The sequence below is a fragment of the Bactrocera tryoni genome, chromosome 1 (assembly GCF_016617805.1).
Source record: "Bactrocera tryoni isolate S06 chromosome 1, CSIRO_BtryS06_freeze2, whole genome shotgun sequence".
Classification (NCBI taxonomy): Eukaryota; Metazoa; Arthropoda; class Insecta; order Diptera; family Tephritidae; genus Bactrocera; species Bactrocera tryoni.
In genome coordinates this window covers 88,683,780-88,699,831 of record NC_052499.1, presented here as the reverse complement: position 1 = coordinate 88,699,831, position 16,052 = coordinate 88,683,780, and the positions used below count along the sequence as shown (strand labels likewise).

Sequence of the window (16,052 nt, the reverse complement as noted above, 5' to 3'; positions counted from 1 at the left end):
GGCTAATGCCTTGGTAAATTTCTGCTATCAAACGCGTTTAAAAAGAAATGATCTACCAGCATACTAGAGAGCAACGTTCTACCAAAAAAGCTCAACCACATTCTTGAGCTTCTTTAGTTTCAAATAGTTTTAAGATTTGAATACTTATTGTTAGGCTTTACCAAGCAGATCCAATAAATAAAGAAATATTAAGAACAAAAAAATGTGGAGCATATTTTCTCTTACCAAAGAACTGATTGTATCCATAAAATCAAAATTAGTTGTTTTTTTTTGTCTTTCTCAAGAATTTTCTTTTTACATTTTGATGATGTTGTGTAATTTACAATCTATTCGTATTCAGTTATTACTCGAAATTGATTGAAAATTTTTGAAAAATGTATTTTAGGATCATAATAACAAAACAATAGGTTCTCTTGCACCGGCACAACAACAAACACACGCAGAAAATTATTTGCAATGGCTGTAAAATATGTCAGACCAGAACCCATGTTTATTTGCGTGCAATGTCATGCAAAAATATAATTGCAACCCTGTGCTAGATGTCAGTTTACTTAAATACATATCTTGACGTTAAATTGTTGAGGAAGGTAAATTTTAAATAGATTTTATAATTTCTATTTAAATTATAAAGATTTGTTACAGTTTTTTGTTAAGAATGAATGCAGAAGGTGCGCCATGCACAATAATCATTTACAATAAATTGACCGAATCAGCCGTTCATATATCACTAGATTCTGCAATGGGTGCTCTTGTGCCCTTGTATATTTCGGTATAGGATTTTTGCAATCTTGCAAGAGTAAGAGAATTCCCCTAATATAAAAGAAAAAAGCTGATTTTGACATTTGGATCAAATTACGTTTGACAAATTGTTGATTTTGGGCTACCGACGTAACCTTATATGATTGAATCATGGTTTGAATGGCACATGACTTGATTTGTTTTTACATTACGTTAAAATTTTGTACAATAAGTATCCATTCAACACAAGTTGATGAATAGGCTGCACAATTGTGCGAACTTTTCCAACACTGTCCGGTACCACAGTTTAATCCATAGTAACCAATGCTGAATTTATCACTAACCATACACAAACTAACGGCAAAAATAGGCGATACGGGTTGCCTACTCATATTCTACTACTAAAACGGCCAACGTACCACAGAATCGTTAAATAAAAAAGCAACTTACCGAAAGCACAAGTGCGATGTGAAAACTAATGGTTATTATGTCAGCTTACAAGAGAACTTTTGTAGGTACATATTTCTTCTCCCTATCTCGGCTACCGCCGTCGTTGACGTTCTCTGCTGAGCAGCATCAAATCGAAATAGCAACGCTAGCAGCAAATTGTTTCGTTTGAACCGCGAGCACAGAGGGTCGAATGTACGCCGTGCATAACGTCGTCGCCTCGCTTCGATTCATATACCAGACCAAATATGTTTTTAATTAAAAACAGAAAACAGCGATAAGTAGCAGCTGCAGCAAAATGCTGTAACAAAACTGGACAAAAGCGGGTAGTTTATTGTGCAAAAGTTGGTCGAGAATAGTAGAAGAACAAACAATCCAAAAAAATTTTGTGAAAACTTACTTGAGCCTTTACGAAAATTTAGTATTTTTAATGGCTTGTTTTAATTCGACTTAACGACGGCCCCAAATTGCATAACACCAATTGTATATATATATATGTGCGTTTCAGTGCGTGTTTGTGTGTTGGTGACTACGCTGCAGCAGTGGTGGAAATATAAAAGGCAACAAAGCTTGTAAATTGTGTTGAATGGCGTAAACTGGGAGGGAGAAGTAAGCTACCTAAACTAAATGGGAGAAGGTCGATATTGAAATCCGTCCAAAAAAATTATGAACGCAGTGCTGTATATTTACGGAGGACATGAGCATTAAAGAGTACTTTTAGTATGAGTATTAAGTACGCTCTAAAATAGAAGTTTAATATTGCATATACACTTGAAGTATTCTATTTCTGTCGTTTTATGCAGATAAATTGCGTTTAATAACACACATCAGTTAATTTTTGGCGTATATGCTTTTAGTTACAAAGGCATGCGACTAAATCACTACATTATGAATAACTATATGCGAATCGACAATAATTGTCCTAATTAATCTTCTTTAGTGTATACACTATATAATTATCCGACTCATACAATTTTATAATATATCGCATATTGAAACGGTTTGTCAGTTCCCACCGGCATAAATAACAGGTTGTAAATAGAGTTGTCCTCGTTCTTATTCACTATCGAGGGAAAAGATTGTTGACAACGGAAAATAAAGGAGTTAGATCACAATCATTTTGAAATATTCAGCCATGCTATATAAATAATTGGTAAATAATACCAAAATAAAGGGTCAAGACGTAATGACTGTGAGATAAACAACCATCAGCAACCTGAAACCCAAAACAAAGCCGATACACAGTAGTATACTTGAATAAACAAATTCAATTTATTCACCACCCTATCATACCCAACAACAATCGATGCCGTCGTCGTTGCAGCTACCGCACTTGGTTGGTTGGTCAAGAAAGAGTCCACGCAGACAGCGTTGATGGAAAAAAGTGAACGAAAGAATTGGAGTGGGATGTATAAGCCATATCCGGACAGAAACATACTTAGTTAAATATTTAAGAATTGAAATTTTATGAAAAGTATAAATCAGGTCTTTTTGTTATAAAAATTAATCGAAAAATATTTACCAACGTAACCCATCAGTATTGCATCAATCAACTCGGTGATCATGAGAGTGAACAGCGTAGAAAGTGTGGTGTGACGAGTGAATATTAAGCTATCAAGTGTGTGCAAGAGAGTGAAGGAGTGCAAGTAAATATAGTGTGGTGAAAAATAACTTAACTATTGTACACAAGGAAAAGGGTGAACGAGTGAGCAGGTGCGTTGCATTAATTTACATTTTTGGAATATCTGCGTTCTCGCTCGTGTGTGTGTGCAATATTTGTATTATTTGCTTTCCACGGAAGAAATTGCTCTGAAGTTGAATAAGCCGTGCCGCTGAATTAGCCTTTCGCTGTGTTTATCTGACTGATTGTATGCACCAGCTGTTAAACAGAGCCAACAAACAACCCATCAGCCAGCGGAAGAGCAGGCAGAGCAGAGCTGCTTAGCGAGCGACATTTATATTCATCGGTCAAATCGGTCGGGATATGGCCGTGTTCTTAATAAACATCTGCAAATTTAATGGCTGCGGCATAACATTTCCTAGTTTAGGAGATTTAATACAACATATTGAGGACACGCATATCGGTGAGTAGGGACTTTTAGTGACTTTGAAATACTTTAAATATAAAGTCTTCAAATATGTATGTAAATATGCATAGTACAATGTGATGGTGTGGTCGCGTGATTGTTAATTGAAGAACGACGAAAAAATTTAACTGAACGGTTTTAAGTGTATATGCGGTTAGTATTTGTTTACTTTATTGATATTACCATGTATATTCATGATGTGTTGGTATGGTGAATTGGAAATTGATGAGTTATGGCGACGTCAAAGTCGACGTTTACCTTACCGTCACGGTCAGCTGCTTGCCACTAAGTTATCGTTGCCGGTGCAAAATCGATATAGCAGTTGTAAGTATGGTGATTAGATAGTGATTCAGTTCAGTTTCCTCCCTTGTTTTGCGTGGGAAGTGGTGGTGAGTTATGCCACTTTCATTCATTCAGAATCATATAGAAAATAACAAACACATACATAAGTTTATGTATTCGTATATAAGCTTATATACCTCGCTGTTTAGGACTACCCCGGCCATAAGCGACTGGATCCGAAATATTAAATAAATAAATTAGGAAACAAGTGAAGCACTAGTATTAAAAAGGGTTGTTCTTTTTTGTTCATTTGTGTCATAGATAACATTTGTGTGTTTGCATTACTCTTGTGCATATGGTGTTTTAAAGGAGACTGCAATATTTTCCATACATATACATATGTACCATATCTTGATCGTTCTCCAGGATGGCGATATTTCTTCAACATGTAGCATGCATCATTATGGATTGCGATCCATATCACAAAATATTTGAATATTTTGAAATCCGGATTGAGGATCGTGGATAATGGAATATTGAATGTTTAGATAACGATATATTGATCGCTCGATCCACTACATAAACTCGTGATACCATATATCATAATCGTGAGATTTTTTAATCAAAATTGTATTATTTATTTGTATTTTAAAAAAATTTTGGCCTTCCCAAAAATCTTCTCAATCTCCTTTGATTTTTTTTATTCATAGCCATACAAACTTTTCTTCAGTTTTTTTTTCGACATTTTATTTTTAACAAATAATAAAGCCAAATCATTTTTAATGCATATGCTTTTTTCAAAAACATGATTTATTTCAAATAAATACTGACGCGATAAGCATTCACTCGAAATACGTCAGTCATCAATATGGATATACATAAATAATATAAATATTTTACATAGTTCTGCTCTACTACCCCGCTACCATGGCAAAAAGGAATTTGTGAAATATTTCCTCACCCTAAACCTAGAACTTCTTGGATTAAATGCCAGTATAAGATAATAAATAATATGACGACATTGACATAGTTCAGCGAATTAAAAGACAGCGGCTACGCTGGCTAGGTCATGTTGTCCGGATGGATGAAAACACTCCAGCTCTGAAAGTATTCGACGCAGTACCCGCCGGGGGAAGCAGAGGAAGAGGAAGACCTCCACTCCGTTGGAAGGACCAAGTGGAGAAGGACCTGTCCTCGCTTGGAATATCCAATTGGCGCCACGTAGCGAAAAGAAGAAATGACTGGCGCGCCGTTGTTAACTCGGCTATAATCGCGTAAGCGGTGTCTACGCCAATTAAGAAGAAAAAGAGATAAGATAATAAAGCTGTGGGATTCAAATTAGTTACAGTTGAACTGCCATAATTCTATAACTCTAAATTGTACATAACTTGAACTCTAGAATTGGCAATAGCGCTTAGAAGTCAAATTTCATAAAAAATTTGTATACATAGAACTTTTATACTGGCACGTGATCCTTTAAGTCGAAATCCCTTTATCCCTTCAAATTTTTCTAGGATTCATAACAAACTATAGTGTAGAACGTAATATTTCAGACTTCTAACGCCATGGAAAACGATAAACCATTTCCACAAAAGTCGGGTCTACGTAATCGAAACGGACCCGGATTTTTATACGGCCAAGGACGTTGTAGATTTCTATGTATGACATATGGCATTCGACTAAGTATATTCTTCATTCTATTTAAACAGTTATTCTTCTGGATTGCAGATCCCAAACATCAAATGTACATATGTATGTATGTGTATCTGAAATTTAATAATGGAAATACCTAACACTTTTCTTTTATTAAAATTTTTATTTTATTCATTGCTACAAGAATCGTATTATATATCAATAATATTGAGATTGTGCTGGCCAAATTATGACTTGACCCGAAACCTTTCTACGGCAAACGGATTCTTGTGTTTCGTGTTGAAATACATCTAGAGTATTTTGTCTAATTTGCAATTACAAACCTTTGAGACAATGAGTAATTGTTTTAAGGTGCGTTCTAGACCCGAGACTTGGTAAAACTAAAATGGTTAAGGCCACTATTGTACATTTGTAATAAATTAAATAAATAGCTTTTAAAATATGCATATATATGTACATATATAACTATATTTACAGACTGTCAAATACAAAACCAAAACTTAGAAATCAAAAAATCCAACATAAATTAAGAGAGTGGTAAAGCTGCATTGCTTGTTACTGCCCACTCCATGATCAAATGTAAATGTATACTGCGATGGTAAACACATTCACAGCAGAATTGGTGAAAGCTCCAATAATTATATATAGTGGTAGAACACTTTTCTATTCATCAACGTATTATATAATTTGAACTCGGCCACTATATAAAACACCGTGATTGATATCAATCCGAGAGCAATTCCTGAAGTTAAATGTAGTGTTAGCGATGGGGTCATTGATTGGGGGTGACTTTTGTTAAGAACTTTCGTACATATGTTCAATTGTACATATTTATGTATTTGGCATTTAAATATGAAAGCATGAGTTTGTATATACATATGTAATTATTTTACCATATACATATGTAGATAGGTAGGTGCTTTGTATAAATTTACATGTTATAAAATTTCGTATGTACATACATACATATATGTACAGTACATAATACATAATTGATAACAAAATCTGAAATTATGATATTTTGACGACTAATGCATTTGCATTTTCTACATCTTCCTTAGTAGAAGCAGTATTGCTGTCGAAATTAAAAGTATACATATTAATATCTAAAGTTAAATTATATCTATTATGTTATATTTGCTCTATAATTGTTGCAAAAGATATAAAATCAAAGCCTTGAATTACGTTCAAGTGCTCTGGGTTGTTAAACCATATATCGTCACCTGAAATGCAAAATAACGTATCATCAAAAAATTCGAAATTGAATGTCTTACAGATTACGCTTCACTACTTCAAATTACTTACATAATATTACATATGTTCAACATTTTCTGGTTCTCCGATCAAATATAAACTAGTTTTAACCAATATTAAAATTTTGTTTCACTCATGTTCCATTTTATTTCGTGTTTCATTCATGCCACTGTAAATTTCCGAAAATGTTGTTACGTTATTTTGCATTTCAGGTGACGATATGTAGATTGCATCATTCCAAATGTTCACAGTCGTACGGGTTCACAGAATTTTACTGCCGCTGTAGTACATTACATGCCGTTTACAAGACAGTCGGGTCTACGCATCCGGAACGGACCCGGATTTTTATCCGGCCAAGGACTGCCAACTCGGCAGCATTCCTCCAAATTACTTAAGTGATGTTTTCTGCCAATGACAACAGCATTATAATTCAAATGACCATCGAAATTGAATTTTGTCTTTCTTTATTTCGTCTGTTGTGGAGGCTGCCACACTAGATGCCGCTTATCTTAGCCTTTTTAATACTGCAACTGTTGTTGATATAGCCATTACTAAACCCTACTTGGTGCCAGTAAGTTAAGTCTTGCGGGTGTGTGGGGTTGCAATTGTTGGTTTAAGTGAGCGTGGAAAGAGACGGTTAGTGCCATATGTATGCAGGCCCAATTATGAATTTGTTCAGCACAATTCATGACTGACTGGCCGGTTGTAAGTAATAATGTGGTACAGATTGTCAAATACAAAACCCATTATTTTACAGCTACATATTTACTGTTGTTTCACCAACCATCGTCATCTGCACAAAAACTTTTGATATTCTAAAACCTATTAGCGCATCTATATTCTGCTGATATCCTTTTCGAGAACCTGTAACTAGGAGCTATATATATATTAAATGTTTTAAGTTCAGCTTCTGATCGGAATGCAACTATAACGTATAAAATGAACGAATCAACTTCTTTTATTTGTGAATAGTATTTCAGCTTCCGTGCAACCGAAGTTAAGGTTTTTTCTTGTTTGGGTTAGCATTATCCCAACCTCAGACTTGTGAGTGAAATCATTTATGAATATATAATATTTTGGACAATATGTAATCTAAGTGTTCATTGCAACTTGTTTAAATCAGGTTTCTCAAATTCACTGTGCTTAATTCAATGCACCCTTCTATTGAAATGAATGTCGTACATTTATAGGCAGCAACAATTTGAAATCTTACTAATTCATTAAGTATTGCAAAAGATGTTTTTGATATTATAATGTTGATGCACAGACACATTTTTTAATTACCATAAAATATTTTTCACTTAAAATAAAAATAAAATATATTGAAACATGTCGTTTCGGAATTTGACTAATACGTTCAAATATACAGTCATGAATTATTGTGGACGGGTCGCGCACAATGTCCTAACTGAAAATGGCACCTTTAGTATTGCTAATACATGGTAATAATTTGTGATATAGCAACTCTATCGGAATAGAAGTCTGTAAAAATTGCGCTATGCCTCTATAAATTTTTTTAAATAGAAAGTAAAGCTACCGAAATATTTCCTAGTGGATCCAAAAAGAGATTATCAGGGCGCCTAAATTCCATCTGCCTAGAATGATCAAGGGACAAAAAGACCAAAAGTGGTTTGTCGGATGTCACATCAATAAGAGTTTTAATTCAGAATATCGTTTATTCAATACACATGTTTAAGACGATTCTTGCTTCGGAATGGGTAATAATTATAATTAATATTTACATATATTTTTTTTTATTTCCAGACTATGATCCTAAAGTGGTCGAACAGAAAGAGCAGGCGCAGCCTGCATGCTTACCGCTGAGCTATGTACTGCGCTTCATATCGGAAGATGCACGTAAGGAGAGTCCGTTCCTATCCGCCAATACGTCGGGCGTTGAACTCAAACGGAAGCTGGCGATCAAACATCACAGTTACAGTATGTCGTCGTCAAATCGCAGCAATACGCCCACTGGTGAGAAAGCGAATCAGTATAGACAAGAAGCTGTATTCGCACTGTACCGCAAGACATTTGTTTATCCTACGCCTTTTTTTTTACTTATATGTACCTTTTGTTTTCAAAATTTAAATTTTTGCTAACATTCATAGGCAGTGAAATGGACGATGACGAAATGGTTGTTTCGGAGTCAGAGGATAGCAATGATTCTTGGACAACCGAAGAATTCAGCTCCGAGTTCATAATGCGTTACGGGAGCAGGTGATTGCTCAACAAAACTTTTTTTGTAAGAAAAATGAACATTGAAATTTAAATATATATATTTGTGAAGGCATTCCGGTACCGGCAGCAATGGCACACCAGGCAATGAGAAACCGTTTGCGTGTCCCGTGCCTGGTTGTAAAAAACGTTACAAGAACGTCAACGGCATCAAGTATCACTCGAAGAATGGCCACAAAAAGGACGGGAAGTGAGTGTCTAAAGCATGTAATACCATTCCTACCTAACTTTCCGTAGCAATAATGTAAAAATAGTTTATGTACTTAGACTGCAAACACTAGTTAGGCATCGGCTAAAGTATTATAAAATAACTAGTGCCTTTATCTTCGCTCCATTTCTAGAGAAGGAGAAATGGAGAAAAATCAAAGCTTTAAAGTTAGGATGCATGAAAATTGTTATGATTCGCATAGGAGAGGTACACACATACTTGCCCGCTGGCGGTGCCACTTTAATTGCTCAAAAGAATGTGTAATCTATGAAATATTCATATGCGTTAATCTTATTAGAAGGCCTTGCCCAATTTTTGAGACTTTTGACACCACATAGATCTTTCTCTCTGTGATCCACTTAATTTCATTTTATTGAAAGTTCATTTTGAGACCGAAAGCGGTTCAAAAAAAACCACCTTTGTAAAAGATGCAAACTGATATCAAAGAAATCGTACATTACGTGTAAGTATTGACACGCGTAAATCTTCCGGACGCTTTACATGATACTTCATCTGTATCTTATAAGTTAGAGGTCATTAAAACACAGTTAGGATATTCATGTAGGCGTCTTCTCTTAATGAAACATATATATGTTCATATGAATATGAATTATATGCTGGATATAATTAATTGAATATTTATTGTTTCAGAGTCCGCAAAGGCTACAAGTGTCACTGCGGTAAAAGCTACAAAACTGCTCAAGGCTTGAAGAACCATGCGCTGGTGTCACACAATTCATCGCCAGAGAGCGTCTTGAGCGCACAACATGTAGCTAATATAACAACTACTAGCAACGGCACAAGCGTCAATGCGTCAGGCATCATTTTGCAACGCAGCAGCTCGCCGTCACAATCGTTGGGTTCACTCAGTCCATCCAGTATCAGCAATATGTCGAGTAGCGCCAGTAGCTGTCATGGCAGTGCCAGCGGCAACACTTACAACGGCAACAGTAATTCTGCTGGTAATAATAACGGTGGCAGCAACTCCACTAGTTCTGTTGTCACAACTAATGTGCTGCAGCAATTGACGAACGGTACACTTGGCAATGGAAGTCCGAATGTTGTTGCCACCACAAATGGTGTCGGTCTCAACATACATCATCACCAACATCACCAATCTCAGCAGCAGCAGCAACATCAGTTCAGCAGTCAGCAGCAACCACAATTGCAAAGTATTGGATCGTCGGCAACCGCATCATCAGGTAACAATAACAATTTAGTGCGCAGCAGTAGCAGTGGCAACACTACTGGTATAAATGGCAGCGGCCTACTGGCAACGCCAACAGCAACCAAAACTGCGACTGCAGCTACCAACTTGTTGGCCGCTAACGCAACGGCCAGTAAGATTCTCAAATTGGCCACAAATGCAGCGGCTCAGGCTGCAGCAGCTGCAGCCGCAGCTAATGCTGTTGGTTCAGCTGATATCATTGCACAGCAGCAGCACAAACTGCAGGCAATCGTTGATAAAGTACAATCGAAGCAGCAACAATCTACAGCATCCAAAATTGCGCTGCCGAATCTTGTTAATTTAGGCATTCTCACACCAGCTACGTCGCCTACAAAAACACCCATACAGACGCTGACATTTACACAACAACAACAACAACAGCTACAACAGACTCAGACCACCCATAATCTTCCTTTGACACCCATCAGTCCAAGTGGACCGACACTTATCCAACAACAACAACAACAACAGCAACATCAACAAAAGAGCATTTCCTTGTCGACTGGCACACTGTTGCATCACCATCAGCAACAACAGCAACACAAGAAAACGCCTCATATAATTGGTAGCATTCACTTGTCGGGTGTGTCCACATCAACATCAACGTCCACATCTTCATCAAATACCAACATAAATATCAATAACAGCAATGGCACTATGACGAATGTTGCCAATGCCAATGGTGTCGGTGTTGCTGCTGCTACAGTGGGTAATGGTGTTGTTGCTGGCGCTGGTGTTGCAGGCATGGCGAACGCGATTGTTGCTGCTGCTTCTGCTTCTGCTGACGCAGTGGTAGGCGTTCTCAACGATGAAACGTAGCCTATACTAAAGACACTACTAATGCGACGTGAATTTAAATAAAATAGATGGGGAATTTTAATTTTTTAGTAAATTAGGAAAAAACTTACATTTGCACAAAGCTAACGAAAAGGCTAACCATATTTGGTGTATTGGCTTATTATAGGCACACAGCATACCTAAGTAAATGGCTGTTGTCTGTCATTGCAGAGAAATATTTTCTCTAACATACAAACACGCCAGAATACTCCAAAAATATTTGTCAGTTCCTTAAAAGAGTTAAAGCTGCGACTTTTCAGCGCAAAATTTGTTATTTCTGCGAAACCAGACGTATGCTTAAAAGCATTGTGAGTACGTGGAAGCACCCAGAGAATTAATTGCGTATGCGTTGCATAATTTTGTTTACAGAAGTGCAACATCCGCCGACTCCTTATAGTTTGTTGTGTGTATTCTTACTTAGCAAAAATTTGTTCGGTTCTGTCTTTTTTTAAACCAATTATCTAGATTTGATTATCAACAATCGACAACAATATTGGAGTTGGTAAATAGCCCAATTTATGGAACCGAGTCGAATTCTGTATTTTGGATATGAATGTCATTGCAATCTCCTGGTGCACCACTAGAATAACATTAGCATATATACTTCCCCTCTTTGTTTATTGAAACCACTGTGAATAGGGTAGGTTCCTAACGAAATAATTCCCAAAATTCGAAATTATACAGCATTTATTTAACGAAGAATATCGCAAATACATACGATATAAATCTCATACATAAACTATAAAAAAGAAATACACTGTTGCAATTAAGTCTTGGTGTATTTAATATTCTGCAATGCTTGCACTCTGCACTCGAACAAATATATCTATGCTATGACGAAAGAATGCTTTGAAATTATTAAAAATGATATATTTACTATTTCTATTTATAAAATGTATATGTATATATACATATATACATGTGTAACAATATATAGCGTTAGTTAGTGGCAACCTTCAAGTATCCTTGTAAATTTAGACTGCTGCGATTTATTTTAGAATTTAAATTATTTTGTAAATTTAGTTGGTTCGTGCAATACTACTCTTTATAAATAATTTACGTAGTTAATTATTATTATTTTGTACTCATTTTTTGTGTATATTTTATACTGATTTTCTAAACACTATATTGTATTGCTTTGATAACTGCTGATCTCCTATTAAAATTAAAAATTAAATATAAAAAATTCTATACCAATTACACATATAAAGTAAAGTGCATGCTTTATTTGATTCTGGAATAGTAAGCTACAGATGTTAGTTAATTTCTCTAAATGACGTGAAGACCACTTGTGACTTGAATTTGAAATAAATTCGAAGTTAGTGTATCCAACAGAGAAGGAGTATACTTAAATACCGACTTTGAAAACAATTACTTGACAATTTCAGCAATTCTAGAAGATATGGTAGCAAAAAATTATACATTGGGTATCATCAGGGTCTAAAAAAATTAGTACTAATTCTAACATATGTACATATATACCCTATATGACAGATTTTTGTGCGCTGCTAAAATTTACAATTGGTGCATGTAGGCTTGAAATCTAGCATAAAATACATTGAACGAACAAAAATTACTTATTATTTTCATTCCATATTATTCCAAATACTCTCCATTTTAGAGAATATTTTGTTTACAAGTAAATTTGCTCTCTCATTATACACATATTAAACAAAATTCTTTGGATCGTCAAATATCCAATGTTTTCTTTTTTTATAACTTTATTTAATTAGGGATCTCCTTTGAGGATATGATCATTAAGTGTAAACGTCAACAGTATTATACAAACACTTTGTATTTAATATTAATTTAATTTTTTTATTGTATTCGTATTAATATTAATATTTAATTTTAAATTAAAGCAATTTCTTTTACACTGTGCGCTTTAAACTCCATAAAGCCGTCGATATTTGCTTATGTTGTTGCTATTACAGGTGGACGGACCAATGAATTTGTGGGATTTCGAATTGCAAATATCAAAAATATTACTGTTTAATTATTGCAAATTAAAATCCTTAAAATGTCAAGTTCTATGACTAAAAAAATCTTCCATTTTCTATACTCTCATTCCTAGAGTTAAGTGTATACATACATATGTATGGTATATGCTCCTTTCTGTTCTTTGTCTGTCAAATGTTTTTTTTTATTTCTTTTTTCTTTTTATCTTTGGTTTACTTTTATTTCTATTCTTTTTCTCTCTCCTTCTCTTTTGTTGTTTATAGAACAAATGAATACAAGCAACTCCGCATGCATGTCATTCAATGGGCAACTGCTCACTACAGCTTCGTCGATCGCCAATGTCAACAACACAGCAGTCAATAGTCGTATCTCTACTGCAGTCATCGGGGCACCTCCGGTTGCCACTGTTGCAGTCAGCGCTAATGTCGCACCAATGAATGCTGCAGGGTCAGCCAATAGCAATACGGTTACGCCCATCTTCGGCACTTCGCCCATAATTTCACCCACTTTCATCGAGCATAAATACTCAGCAAATACGTTCAAACAGAGATTTTTGGCAAACCTTCGTGCCAACCATGGCAGTGCGAGTAAAACACATTTTAACAACAATAACGGCGGCAGCAGCAGTAACAACAACAATAAACCCGGCAATAAACATTCGATCGGTAATAATGCAACCAGTAATAGCTGCGACAATACCAATGGCGATAATATTAATACAAATGCAATTAGAAATGATAATACAGCTGCTGGTAGTGGTTTGATGGTCAACCACTGTTCGAATGTCCCTGCCCCGGGAATTGCTCCAGTAGTTGGTATTGATGACTTCTGCTCCATACAGCAGCAATTGAGTGAAAACTATAATAAAAGTGCAATGTATCCGAGGACAATAAATTGAATGCTTCCGTTTCTCAGATTGGAATGTTTCGTAAAATAGACACATATGCACATATATTGTATATAATTATGAAAATATTCGTACACGCTTACGTTCGTGTAAATGAAGCGTGAACATTTGGCTGTGATGTAAATGATTAAGACTGCGGAAAGGCAAAATGGCGACATGCAATAATCAGAAATATTATTGAATTGAAAAATTGGCAACAACGAAGGAGAGAGATGGAAAAGTTTGGCAAAAGGCAGCACACTAGGAGGGAGTTGTGGGAGATCTTTGCTGAGGGCTTGGAGGTAAAACGAAAATTTCCCAACATATATTTTGGTTCCGTCTGATCTGTTTTTGTATTTAAATTGTTTTGTTTAAAGCTCAGTTACTAAGTTTTTTATTTTTTTTGTTTTCCTTTCTTTGCCTTTCACGTCTTGAATTCAAAAAAATGTGCATTTGAAACTGGTCGTAATTGCAATAAAATAAATTGTTAATTGCGTACTTTTACTGTTGCTAAATGTTCTGGTACGGAAGTTCTCTAAGTGCAAGAGAAGCTTAGAAACTTCAAGTTGTTCATAAAACACAAGAGTTGGGTAAAGCTTAAACAATATTCTCCCACACTTTATGAAATTTAACAGAAAATTCAATTAAGAAATGCATTATTGTGCATGAAAAGATTTCCTTACTAAATCTCAGAGTACTTCGACATTATTTCTGTTATATTTGGTTGTACATTTTATATGACGTTAACTTTGAATCCTCCATTTTCTTTCTTTTGACTGCACACTGTGTCACTCAACCCAATCGAAGAAATATATAAGCAAATATATATAAATATTATATTTATCAAAACTAATTAAACTCGCTGTACCAAAAATTATCTCTTAAGGAGTTGAACATGTATCCTTAACTTATGCGTCGTCATAAAAAACAAAAGAACAAAATTAAAAATAAGTATATACATACATACATACATTGGCGATGTAGCGAAGAAGTGCAGAATTAGAAAAACGTTTTAAAGGAGAGTAAATGTTGAGAGTAGTTTATAGCGCATATTTTCTTTGTGCACCCGCTGTGTTAGTATGGAAATGCGCAGCCACTTTCTCATTTTTACCAGGCTTTTTTTCTCCTCAATTTTTTACTCACTATGTTTTTTAAATATTTATAGCAAAATATAATGCAATTTACATATGAAATTTTATTTATGCTCTTTAACTAGTCACTATTCTTGTAGGTAAATTAGTTACTAACATTTAATTCGAAAATTGTAATTATAATATTTTTTGTATATAGTGGTTAGCATAGTTAGTAAATAGTCAAATAATAGACCAGTTAATTCACAGATTTGTTTAAAAATGATGTGTGTATAAATAACGGAAATTATTTCTTTTGAAGAAGAAAATTTATACATAAGTATAATCCCTAGCTAAATTATTAATATAATCGACAGTTGGCAGAGTAACTGGCTGCTCCTTATTTGAGTCAGCCCTTTCTGTTAGAGTTAAACTTGATAAAAAATATAATTTAAATCAAAAGTAATTCTATAATTATGAATATGTAAATTAGATTGTGAAATAAAAACTAAAAAAGTAGCGATTGTATATACGAGCATAAACAGTATAGAAAAAAATTATACAATATGAATATTGCTTTTCTATAAAAATATGAGTGTGTTCAAGGTTAAAAAGGCGTAAGTAAATAAATAATGAATACTCCGAAAACCCAAATAATTCTAATGTGTGTATCTTTATAAATAAAAAGATTACATGATTCAACATTAACCATAAAAATTAAAGTTATTTTGAAATAAAGTGCACTGATGTCTGGGCTCTGTAATATTTTGGTTGAAATTTTAGCTACCAATTCGAATTATAAATTAATTATAATATGCTTTATTTGTACCAGTTACATTACTTTTGAAGAATGATCGGACAAGTTACAGCAAACGACATGAATGTTCTGTTACCCAGTTTCTTAACGGTTTTGAAAATACGAAAGTACATTTGAGATGTCAGTTTTATTAAATTATTTATTAACAATATGTAAGAAGAGAAGGAATCAATACATTGCAAAAATTCAGATTTAAATAGCGCATGAGATCTATTTAAAAACATTAAAATAAATTCATCTTAAATAAGACTGCTGTGTTTTGTTCGTAAAACATATATAAATATATCTATAATTATAATACAATATCTATACAAAGCATACAAATATCTATAACTAATCACACGATATATA

General features: G+C 34.5%; 1 protein-coding gene across 2 annotated transcripts; it reads left to right on the top strand.

Moving 5' to 3' along the window:
* Nucleotides 1–1,470: 1,470 nt before the first annotated feature.
* Nucleotides 1,471–15,847, top strand: LOC120782625 (putative uncharacterized protein DDB_G0285119). Of its 2 annotated transcripts, XM_040114994.1 has the most exons (6): nt 1,471–3,269; nt 8,226–8,435; nt 8,570–8,678; nt 8,749–8,886; nt 9,556–10,106; nt 13,192–15,847. In XM_040114994.1, the coding sequence occupies exons 1-6, from the start codon at nt 3,170–3,172 to the stop codon at nt 13,824–13,826; spliced, it is 1,743 nt and encodes a 580-aa protein (XP_039970928.1). In that variant the 5' UTR covers nt 1,471–3,169; the 3' UTR covers nt 13,827–15,847. The 2 variants fall into 2 exon arrangements, with proteins under 2 accessions (XP_039970928.1, XP_039970927.1); XM_040114993.1 differs by lacking the exon at nt 13,192–15,847 and having other exon boundaries at nt 9,556–12,772.
* Nucleotides 15,848–16,052: the final 205 nt, after the last annotated feature.